Consider the following 12735-nt stretch of genomic DNA (forward strand, 5'->3'; position numbering starts at 1 on the left):
TGGTTCTGAGTTCTATAAACGAAACTAGTTCCACGATCCTTCAACGGAGCTGGTTCTGAGATCCTTAAACGGACCTGGATCCGCAAATGGAACCAGTTCCATTTTCAGTTCTCAGAACCGGTTCCGTTTACAGAACCAACTTCACACTCCCACCACGGGAGGGTAGTTCTGATGGAAGGTGTGAAAGAACCGCAGGTGCAGTGGGATCTGATCAGTCAGTCCACATCTGGAGCTGGTCTGGATGGCCTACGTATGCAGGCTGATCACACATGTTTCCTGGGGTGGTGGTCTAATGCCCCATTTCCACTACGTGGTATCGGCTCGGCTCGACTCGACTCGGCTCGGCCTTTTTTGCATTTCCATTACGAAAAATGACCTGGAATCTGGTACCCGGTACTACTTTTTTGGTATCACCTCTGCCACGGTTCCAGGACTGGGGACCAGATACGAAAAGGTGACGTATAAACACTGTAGACCACTGATTGGTCAGACAGTTTTCACTGTGACCCGCCGTTTGACAAACAACAGATGCAGAAGTGGACAGTAAATACAGTGGTACATTAATTCACATAACAGCCCAAAACTACACCAGGGTCGGTCCAGGAGATTCAGTCTTTGATGGCCGAAATAAAAATTCAGACGAGACAACATGCAACGAGCAAGTTTATCAGCAACTCTCTGAACAGACGACGCGGAAGTAATGCGCCGCATCCAGGTACTGTAAAGTCTGTAGTATCTTGTAATGGAAATGCTCTCCAGGAATACCGAGCCGAGCCGAGTCGAGTCAAGCTGGTTCCACGTAGTGGAAACGTGGCATTAAGGACTGAATATTCAGTCCACGTCCTCTGCATGAGCCAAAGTCACCACGATGGACTCACATCAGTGTCCTCATATTCATAAGTGTCTAACTATGTCCACTGTGGGTCCATCAGTCTGTGGACATATTTATAGTAGTATTAGTATTTATCCTCATCCTAAATCTGACCCACCGTTCATCCGTTCCCACATGTGGAATAAATGCTGGTGTTTTCACCTGGACTTTGTTTCCCTCCAGTCTGCTCTTGTTCTGGTTGTTGGCCTTCGCTGCCTTTTCTGCCACTTTCTTCTGCAGGTGCGGACCTCGACCGAAGAAAATGTAGTTTACGAAGGCGTACTCCAGCAGAGCCAGGAAGACGAAGACGAAACAGCCCATCAGGTAAATGTCTATGGCCTTCACATAAGGAATCTTAGGCAGAGTCTCCCTCAGGTGGGTGTTGATGGTAGTCATGGTCAGTACAGTGGTTATACCTGCAGACAGTGAGGGGGGGGGGGGGGGGTGGGTAGTCATGGTCAGTACAGTGGTTATACCTGCAGACAGTGAGGGGGGGGGGGGGGGGGTAGTCATGGTCAGTACAGTGGTTATACCTGCAGACAGTGAGGGGGGGGGGGTGGTAGTCATGGTCAGTACAGTGGTTATACCTGCAGACAGTGAGGGGGGGGGGGGGGGGGGGTAGTCATGGTCAGTACAGTGGTTATACCTGCAGACAGTGAGGGGGGGGGGGGTGGTAGTCATGGTCAGTACAGTGGTTATACCTGCAGACAGTGAGGGGGGGGGGGGGGGTAGTCATGGTCAGTACAGTGGTTATACCTGCAGACAGTGAGGGGGGGGGGAGGGGGGTAGTCATGGTCAGTACAGTGGTTATACCTGCAGACAGTGAGGGGGGGGGGGGGTGGTAGTCATGGTCAGTACAGTGGTTATACCTGCAGACAGTGAGGGGGGGGGGGGTGGTAGTCATGGTCAGTACAGTGGTTATACCTGCAGACAGTGAGGGGGGGGGGGTGGTAGTCATGGTCAGTACAGTGGTTATACCTGCAGACAGTGAGGGGGGGGGGTGGTAGTCATGGTCAGTACAGTGGTTATACCTGCAGACAGTGAGGGGGGGGGGTGGTAGTCATGGTCAGTACAGTGGTTATACCTGCAGACAGTGAGGGGGGGGGGGGTAGTCATGGTCAGTACAGTGGTTATACCTGCAGACAGTGAGGGGGGGGGGTGGTAGTCATGGTCAGTACAGTGGTTATACCTGCAGACAGTGAGGGGGGGGGGGGTAGTCATGGTCAGTACAGTGGTTATACCTGCAGACAGTGAGGGGGGGTGGTAGTCATGGTCAGTACAGTGGTTATACCTGCAGACAGTGAGGGGGGGGGTAGTCATGGTCAGTACAGTGGTTATACCTGCAGACAGTGAGGGGGGGGGGGGGGGTAGTCATGGTCAGTACAGTGGTTATACCTGCAGACAGTGAGGGGGGGGGGTAGTCATGGTCAGTACAGTGGTTATACCTGCAGACAGTGAGGGGGGGGGGGGGGGGTAGTCATGGTCAGTACAGTGGTTATACCTGCAGACAGTGAGGGGGGGGGGGGGGTAGTCATGGTCAGTACAGTGGTTATACCTGCAGACAGTGAGGGGGGGGGGGGGTAGTCATGGTCAGTACAGTGGTTATACCTGCAGACAGTGAGGGGGGGGGGTGGTAGTCATGGTCAGTACAGTGGTTATACCTGCAGACAGTGGGGGGGGGGGGGGTGTGGGGGGGTGGTAGTCATGGTCAGTACAGTGGTTATACCTGCAGACAGTGGGGGGGGGGTAGTCATGGTCAGTACAGTGGTTATACCTGCAGACAGTGGGGGGGGGGGGTAGTCATGGTCAGTACAGTGGTTATACCTGCAGACAGTGGGGGGTGGTAGTCATGGTCAGTACAGTGGTTATACCTGCAGACAGTGGGGGGGGGGGGGGGGGTAGTCATGGTCAGTACAGTGGTTATACCTGCAGACAGTGGGGGGGGGGGTAGTCATGGTCAGTACAGTGGTTATACCTGCAGACAGTGGGGGGGGGGGGGGGTGGTAGTCATGGTCAGTACAGTGGTTATACCTGCAGACAGTGAGGGGGGGGGTGGTAGTCATGGTCAGTACAGTGGTTATACCTGCAGACAGTGAGGGGGGGGGGTAGTCATGGTCAGTACAGTGGTATACCTGCAGACAGTGAGGGGGGGGGGGTAGTCATGGTCAGTACAGTGGTTATACCTGCAGACAGTGGGGGGGGGGTGGTAGTCATGGTCAGTACAGTGGTTATACCTGCAGGACAGTGGGGGGGGGGTAGTCATGGTCAGTACAGTGGTTATACCTGCAGACAGTGAGGGGGGGGGGGTTAGTCATGGTCAGTACAGTGGTTATACTGCAGACAGTGAGGGGGGGGGGGTAGTCATGGTCAGACAGTGGTTATACCTGCAGACAGTGGGGGGGGGGGGGTGGTAGTCATGGTCAGTACAGTGGTTATACCTGCAGACAGTGGGGGGGGGGGGGGGAGTCATGGTCAGTACAGTGGTTATACCTGCAGACAGTGGGGGGGGGGGGGGGGGGGGGGGGGGGGGTGGTAGTCATGGTCAGTACAGTGATTATACCTGCAGACAGTGGGGGGGGGGGTCACTTCCACTGACTTGATCAAACACTGGTTCAGTGACTCAGGACACATTTAGAACACATGGACATGTGATGGAACACTGTCGTCCAAAACTGGACTGTGAATGATCCACAACCACAGCCTGGATCTTAAACGGACAGATCAGCTGATACAACAGGGGTTTACACATGTGACAGTAGGCGGAGCTAGAACAGGAAATGTGACAGTGGGTGGAGCTAGAACAGGAAACAGCTGACGAGCACAGTGGACACTTTTATCTACATCTGCTGTATGTATAGAAGTACTTATACACATATATAAGTACTTATATATGTATATAAGTATAAGTACTTATATACATATACAAGTACTTATATATGTACATATATAAGTATATGTATATAAGTACTTACTACTTATATACATATATAAGTATTTATATACATATACAAGTACTTATATACATATATAAGTATATGTGTATCAGTACTTCTATACATCTATAAGTATATGTGTATCAGTACTTATATACATCTATAAGTATACGTGTATCAGTACTTATATACATCTATAAGTATATGTGTATCAGTACTTATATACATCTATAAGTATATGTGTATCAGTACTTATATACATCTATAAGTATATGTGTATCAGTACTTATATACATCTATAAGTATATGTGTATCAGTACTTCTATACATCTATAAGTATATGTGTATCAGTACTTATATACATATATAAGTATATGTGTATCAGTACTTCTATAAATATAGGTAGAGTCACAGATGTGCTGTGTAATAGTGCAGATCTCATTCATGGTCCTTCTTGTTGTCTAACTCAAACACTGGTCTAATGTTAAACAGACAGAAGTCAGTGACCTAATGCGACTCTGGCGGCTGAGGCGTCGTAGTTGATCCAGAAGGAGACCCAGGACAGGATGGTGATCAGGATGGAAGGCATGTATGTCTGCAGGATGAAATATCCAATGTTCCTCTTCAACTTGAAGCTCAGAGACAGACGAGGATAAGAACCTGGAGGAGAAGCACAAGAGCAGAGGAGACTGAAACAGACCACACTGAAACAGACCAGACTGAAACAGACCAGACTGAAACAGACCAGACTGAGACAGACCAGACTGAAACAGACCAGACTGAAACAGACCAGACTGAGACAGACCAGACTGAGACAGACCAGACTGAAACAGACCAGACTGAAACAGACCAGACTGAAACAGACCAGACTGAAACAGACCAGACTGAGACAGACCAGACTGAAACAGACCAGACTGAAACAGACCAGACTGAAACAGACCAGACTGAAACAGACCAGACTGAGACAGACCAGACTGAAACAGACCAGACTGAAACAGACCAGACTGAAACAGACCAGACTGAGACAGACCAGACTGAAACAGACCAGACTGAGACAGACCAGACTGAAACAGACCAGACTGAAACAGACCAGACTGAAACAGACCAGACTGAGACAGACCAGACTGAGACAGACCAGACTGAAACAGACCAGACTGAGACAGACCAGACTGAAACAGACCAGACTGAAACAGACCAGACTGAGACAGACCAGACTGAAACAGACCAGACTGAGACAGACCAGACTGAAACAGACCAGACTGAGACAGACCAGACTGAAACAGACCAGACTGAAACAGACCAGACTGAGACAGACCAGACTGAGACAGACCAGACTGAAACAGACCAGACTGAAACAGACCAGACTGAGACAGACCAGACTGAAACAGACCAGACTGAAACAGACCAGACTGAGACAGACCAGACTGAGACAGACCAGACTGAAACAGACCAGACTGAAACAGACCAGACTGAGACAGCAGGGTTAGGGTTCACACAGGGGTCATGTGTGTAGAAGGAACAGATTCTAAAGAACAGTGGACTGAATGTGGGGCTGGTACCAGCTGGACTGAGCACAGGGCTGGTACCAGCTGGACTAAGAACAGGGCTGGTACCTGCCAGTTTTGAGGATGTAAAGAGGAAAAGAACTCTAACCCTGTATGTGTGGTTGGTCCATGACAGTAGATCTGTTTGGAATGGGTTCTACCTGTAGAACTTAAAACAGGGCAGTCTCACAAAAATCCACTTTATTAATGGGTAATGTCTACAGTACTGAGGCACCAAATATGGGCGTGTCTATGACCACAGAGCCAATCAGATGTTCTCATTTGTCCTGGTCCAATCAGCAGTAAGGACATGTTGTTGTCCCAGATCCAATCATGGACACTGTTCCATGAACTCAGTGTCCTCTTGTGTCCACAGTACTGTGCTCAGATATGGAGTCGAACAGGTCCCAGAGCTTAAACATGTCCCAGCTCCACCCCCTTGGTGTTGGCTCCGCCCCCCTGGTGTTGGCGTATGGATAGGACCAACACCACTGTATGGAAACCATGACGACCACAGTACCATGTTACCAGAAGAAGAAAACAAAGGATGGAACCTCCTGCACATGCTCAGTGTGTTCTTCTGTGGTTTTCCTGTCTCCTGCACATGCTCAGTCTGTGTTTGTTACAGTTCCACATACAGGTGTGGACTACGTATGACACTGTTGAACCCAGTTGGACCGGTTCCACCTGGATGCACAGATTTATAGAAACCATATGAGTCTGGACCACAAACTGTTTGAATCCACTAAAGGTCTGGAACTGGTCCACTGTCCTGGTCCTGGACCTGGATAGGCCCATGTGTGATGGTTCTGTCCACAGTACTGTGTCCACAGGGGGACAGGGTACCAGTCTACAGAGGACAGAACCAGGACACTGACTGGACCTGAGGGACAGAACCAGGACAAAGGTAGTCCACCAGGACTGAGGACAGAACCAGGACAGAGGACAGAACCAGGACAAAGGTAGTCCAACATCAAATGGCCGTCCATCAGTCCTGGTCCATCTCCAGTCTGTCCGTCCATGGGAGTGGATCTGTCCTTCACTGTGGTTTTCCCTAAGGTGTCTCTTTTCTCACTGGGTTTTTTGGAGTTTTTCTTTGTGGAAGTCTGGACATTATATGCACAAATGTCGGGCACACGTTAGCGCTGTCGTCACGTGCAGACCCTCTATTGAATGATGCCTCTGGTACCTGTGGCAAACACCGCCTTCTTGGACAGTGTTTGGTAGTCGATGATGGAGAACTGCGGCAGCTCGATGTTCTCCACGCCAGTGACAGAACCTGCGTTACTTCCTCCCTGCCAGTAGAACTCGATGTCATCTGTGGTGTATCCATCTGAAAGGAACAGACCACACACAGTCACACTGATCTGCACTGGAAAAAAAAAAAAAAAAGCAAAAAAATGGTATTATTCCAGCAGCGGGGTGCCAAAAAAATACTGTAAAATAACAGAAAATAACCGTCTCATAAAAATACGGTAATTTTCCATAATTAAAATACAGTTTTTTGCCCTAACTTTACATGAGATTTTGCTTTTTTTTTAAAAAACTTTTTACTGTTTAATACAGAATATTTACATGTATTAAAACAATCCAATTCCCTATAAATATATATATAAATAATTTTCAATGAGACTCAGTTGTCCAATCCACTGATAAAAACTGTATTTGGACAGTTTATCAGTGCTTATACATGTTATACATTCACAAAAATACATTTATTCAACATTTTTGTTGTGAAACCTCCTGTAATTACACAAGATATTTGTCAATTAACAAACAAGTCTGGTTCAACTGACAGAACTAATACTTCTGTTACTGTTAACTGTCAGGAATTTTATCTCATTTTATTTATTTATTTATTTATTTTTTTACAGTATTAAACTTTAAATTAACAGTTTAATCTCATAAATACAAAAGAAATATTTGTGAAATTATGATACATTTGCAAATGTATTTGAACTGTATTTTTTTTGGGTCTTTAATGGTTAAACTAAATGTAAATGTGTGGTCCACATCTGAACCTACGGGCTCAGTCCCTTACAGCTCTCTATCTCCAGGGTGCAGTTCTGCTCGTCCAGGGGGTATCGTCTCAGGTCCATCATGCAGGCAGCGGTCGTGGTGATCCTACGAACAGAAACACTTCTGTTAAATACTGACAGATGTGGACGGAAGGATGACGGACTGACTGACCTGTGGAAAACTCCACCAAACTACAGCCTGAAAAAGAGGACAAAGCTTCTCTGATGGAACCTGAGGTGGAGGAGCAGGTGAACATCCAACCCTGTTATGGTGGACCACATCTACTGAGGTGGTGTACTGGGACCAAACCCAAACAGACCATCAGACCGCTGTCAGGACCTGTGTACTGGTCTGGCTTTCTGTCCTCACCTCCTCTGAGGATCATTTATTTTATTAAGTGCTTTTCAAAATGATGTAGTCGGTGTAAGTAAAGTCTGAGCCGTAACACTTCCACACCAGTACTGTTCTACCAGGTCCCACCAGGTTCTACCAGGTCCTACCAGGTCCTACCAGGTGCTACTGGTTCTACCAAGTCCTACCAGGTTCTACCAGGTCCCACCAGCTTCTACCAGGTTCTGCCAGTTCCTACCAGGTTCTACCAGTTCCTACCAGGTTCTACCAGGTTCTACCAGGTCCTACCAGGTTCTACCAGGTCCTACCAGGTTCTACCAGGTCCTACCAGGTCCTGCCAGTTCCTACCAGGTTCTACCAAGTCCTACCAGGTTCTACCAGGTCCCACTAGGTTCTACCAGGTCCCACCAGCTTCTACCAGGTTCTGCCAGTTCCTACCAGGTTCTACCAGGTCCCACCAGGTTCTACCAGGTCCCACCAGCTTCTACCAGGTTCTGCCAGTTCCTACCAGGTTCTACCAGTTCCTACCAGGTTCTACCAGGTCCCACCAGGTTCTACCAGGTCCCACCAGCTTCTACCAGGTTCTGCCAGTTCCTACCAGGTCCTACCAGGTTCTACCAGGTCCTACCAGGTCCTGCCAGTTCCTACCAGGTTCTACCAGTTCCTACCAGGTTCTACCAGGTCCTACCAGGTTCTACCAGGTCCTACCAGGTCCTGCCAGTTCCTACCAGGTTCTACCAGGTCCTACCCACTGACAAACCTGTTAGAGCCCAGGTGTCAAACATGCATCTCAGGGGCCAAATCCAGCCCACCAATGGGTCCAATCTAGCCCCTGGGATGAATTTGTGAAATGCAGAAATTACACTGACGATATTAACAATCAACTGACTTTTTTAAAACCAAACCAGACCGCCCAAGTTCCTGAAGTGTGCTCATCAGAATATTATGATCAGTCCAAAACAGACGAGAGGTCCAAAAAAACAACAACTGTCTGTTCACCAGAGTCAGCTGACACCATAAGGTCCATGGAAACTCTGGGTCCTGGACTGACCTGCATCCAGACCTTTTACATCAGGGGTCTCAAACATGCATCCCGGGGCCCAAATGTGTCCCCCCAAAGGTTCCAGTCCAACCCCTGGGATGAATTTACACAGTGTATAAATTCCACAGTCCAGGCTGTGGAACTCATTTTAGTGTGGGTTCCACATCCAGACCAATCTGATCTACAGTCCAATAATAACAGCAGAAGAACCCACACAAAAGAAGGACTGCAGATTTACTACTGGGTTTGATGGAAAAAAAAAAAAAGATACATTACATCTATAAATAATGACAACTTCAAATGTTTGTCTTTGTTTCAGTGCAAAAATACAATTAAATTCTGAAAATCTTTCCATTTCCAAATGTGTCCAACCTGAAATGTCTGTATTAAATTCAGTCCAGTTTGAACTCTTTTCTTCCTGTTCCTCAGTGTTTAGTGTCTTTGGAGATCTGATCCAGAATGCACATGGACTAATGAGAAGTGGAGGAAGAAGACTGGGAAAATTACACTAAATTTTTTAAAACTAAAATTTCAGTTTTTTATGGTTATTCCCTTTATTTGGATAGTTTATAAAAGTAAGTATTTTCATAATTTTATTGGGGTGTTTTTTTGCACTAAAACGCAGACAAACATTTGTAGTTGTCATTATTTCTGGGTTCTTCTGTTCTTATTTTCCTGGTTCGGTCCACTGCAGATCAGATCAGACTGAATGTGGAACCTGAAAGAACAGGAGTTTGACAGTCCTGGTCTACAGACTAAAAACTCTGTGCTGCATCCTGACACTCTGCCAAAGCTCGTCGTCCTGCTGAGCAGATAAACTGTGCACTATCTACAGGCAGAACCAGTCCAGTCTGGTGTTTGTAGGGCACAGTCACATGAACCACATGAACCACATGACCACATGACCACATGAACCACATGACCACATGAACCACATGAACCACATGAACCACATGAACCACATGAACTACATGACCACATGAACCACATGAACCACATGACCACATGAACCACATGAACTACATGACCACATGAACCACATGAACCACATGACCACATGAACCACATTACCACATGACCCACATGACCCACATGTTCTTTCTCACATTCTCAGAGAACATGAGATTTCTACTCAGTCTTCAATCACACACATCCGTTTCCATTTCAACTGTGACCACAGTGTTTTATCTACATCTGTTTGTTTTCAATAAAAGCCTTTGTACTCTGCACAGATATGACCTGAGACTAGGAAGAAGACCTGGACCTGGTACTGGTGGACCAGGAAGAAGACCTGGACCTGGTACTGGTGGACCAGGAAGAAGACCTGGACCTGGTACTGGTGGACTAGGAAGAAGACCTGGACCTGGTACTGTTGGGCCCAGTCCTGTTGGTTCTGGTCCTGTTGGTTCTGGTACTGCTGGACCTGGTACTGGTGGACTACGAAGGAGACCTCAAACTGGTCCTGTTCGACCTGGTCCTGGTTGACCTGATCCTGTTGGAACTGGTCCTGTTAGACCTGGTACTGTTGGATCTGGTCCTGGTGGACCTGGTACTGTTGGATCTGGTCCTGTTGGATCTGGTCCTGGTGGACCGGGTCCTGTTGGATCCATTCTAATCTAAACTCTTCTGTTTTTAAACTCTTTCCGTTCGTCTTTTTAACTCAGTTCCTTTGTTTCTGTTCTTTCTTCAGTTTTTCCATCAGTTCCTTCCACACTTTTACAGTCTGTAGTTAACCTGATGAAGGTTTCTTGGTTTCTGTTCTTTGTATAAATAACTCCATCCTGTTTGTCTAAATGCTGTTGGTCTACTTTTCCTGCTCTGAACTCATGCTTGAACTCACATTCATTGTTTTGCTTCATCAGTGACTCTTGGATAAATGTGTGAGTTTTCCTCAGATCCAGACTGGACCACAGCTGGTACACACAGTACCGTTTATGGACTGTAGGGGGAGCCACCAGCAGGAGGTCCTTTAAGGTAGTGACTGTTTCTGGTGCCTCTGTGAGCTCTGACAGTTTTAAATGTACTGGTTTTACAGTTCTTCACTCAGCTGAAACAGATGCTGTGTCATCTTTTCACTTTTTTTCTGATTCTTCTGGGATGGAACTGACACATATGATACGAAGGCTGTATGTATATATATATATATATATATATATATATATATATATATATATATATATATATATATATATATATATATATATGTGAGTGTGTGTGTGTGTGTGTGTTCTTCACTGAACTAATATCCTACATGTGTTGTCACTGCTGAGGTCATTTTGGGAAACCTATAAATAGGTCCTGTGTCAGCAGCACACTGGATGAATAATTGGAGGAGTCTGCAGGGGATAATGATTCTGCAGCATTCTGCTGTGAAAAAACTCACCCAGAGAACGGCAGAGGAAAAGCCTGAGAGTCTGAAAAAAACCCACTCTGGGGCAGAGGAGGCATGGACTCAGATCTTAGTGTAAAAACATCGGATCACTTCTGACACGTTTGCTTCTGTATTTGTAATGCTGCTACGTAGAACCGGCTCGACTCAACTCAACTCGACTCGACCTTTTTGTGTTTCATTCATTCATTCATTAATTCATTCATTCATTCATTTTCTGAACCTGCTTTATCCTCACTAGGGTCATGGGGGTGGAGCCTATCCCAGCTACTTATGGGTGAAGGCGGGGTTCACCCTGGACATGTGACCAGTTCATCCCAGACTGAACATATACAGACAAACACTCTGTCACATTCACACCTATGGGGGATTTAGATGAACCCATGAACCTATCAGAGCATGTGTTTGGGTGGTGGGAGGAGCCAGAGGACCAGAGAGAACCCACACAGACACGAGGAGAACATGTAAACTCCACACAGAAAGGTCCCACCCCCACGGACTAAAGGTCCCACCCCCTGTCGACTGGTGTTGGAATTGAACCCAGGACCTTCTATCTGTGGCTCCAGGTCTGTCCACTGTGTCGCCCCTTTTTTTGTGTTTCCATTCTGAAAAAGGACCTGGAATCTGGTTCCTGGTACTAGTTTTTTGGTCTCTCCTCCGCTGAGGTTCCAGGACTGGGGACCAGATACTAAAAGGTGACACTGTGTAAACACTGCAGACCACTGATTGGTCAGAGTCGTCTCTGTGCCCCGCCCTTTTACAAAAACAGATGCAGAAGTTTGCAGTAAATCTGTCGTAGGTGAGTCCACATGAGGACAGTCTGTAAAACTACACCGTGGTCGGAGGAGATTTAGTCTTTGGTGGCTGACGTAAAAATTCAGCATGAGCTTGACGAGACAACACAACACACAACAAACAAGTTTATCAGCAACTAGTGGAAACACAGCAAGAGTCTACAAGGACCCGCTAAACCAGGGGTCAGCAACCCTGGTCTTGTAAATCCACTGTCCTGCATGTTTTAGATGGATCCCTGTTCCAACAGACCTGATTCAAATGATCAGCCTATCATCAGCTCTGCAGAAGACTGATAAGGACTGTCAGGTGGACTGTCAGAGGAAACATCTAAAGCACAGGTGTCAAACATGTGTCCCGGGGGCCAAATCCGGCCCACCAAAGGGTCCAGTCCAGCCCTTTGGATGAATTTGTGAAATGCAAAAATTACACTAAGATATGAACAATCCTTTTAGTTCAGGTTCCACATTCAGACCAGTTCAATCCCCAGTGGACAGGACCAGTCAAATACTGTCAGAATAACAGAGAAATAATGACAACGACAAATTTTTCTCTTTGTAAATGTAAATATTTTCATGTATTTACACTAAAACAAAATAGAATTTCACAAAAAATGTGACTAACCTGAACAAATATGAACCTGAAATGTCTTAAGAGAAGTAAGTTTTAAATTTTAACAAGATTCTGTCACTAACTGTTTTGTGTGTTTGTAGATCCACTGTGATCTGTACGTTATAATGTACATGTGGAAATGATAAACTGAGGCAGAATAGTGTTAAAATGACACTGATTTT

The 12735-nt window shown here is 46.6% G+C and overlaps 1 protein-coding gene across 2 annotated transcripts in view; it reads right to left on the bottom strand.

Moving 5' to 3' along the window:
- LOC115414382 (gamma-aminobutyric acid receptor subunit beta-1-like) overlaps window positions 1–12735 on the bottom strand; it is a 52888-nt gene that overhangs the window by 1707 nt on the left and 38446 nt on the right. For both annotated transcript variants that reach the window (XM_030127709.1, XM_030127711.1), the window contains 4 exons: window positions 7390–7472; window positions 6538–6681; window positions 4312–4464; window positions 1034–1287 (listed from right to left, as the gene is read on the bottom strand). In XM_030127709.1, the coding sequence (XP_029983569.1) occupies window positions 1034–1287; window positions 4312–4464; window positions 6538–6681; window positions 7390–7472 (634 nt within the window). The remainder of the gene's footprint in view (window positions 1–1033; window positions 1288–4311; window positions 4465–6537; window positions 6682–7389; window positions 7473–12735) is intronic.

Source organism: Sphaeramia orbicularis, chromosome 22 (assembly GCF_902148855.1).
Source record: "Sphaeramia orbicularis chromosome 22, fSphaOr1.1, whole genome shotgun sequence".
Classification (NCBI taxonomy): Eukaryota; Metazoa; Chordata; class Actinopteri; order Kurtiformes; family Apogonidae; genus Sphaeramia; species Sphaeramia orbicularis.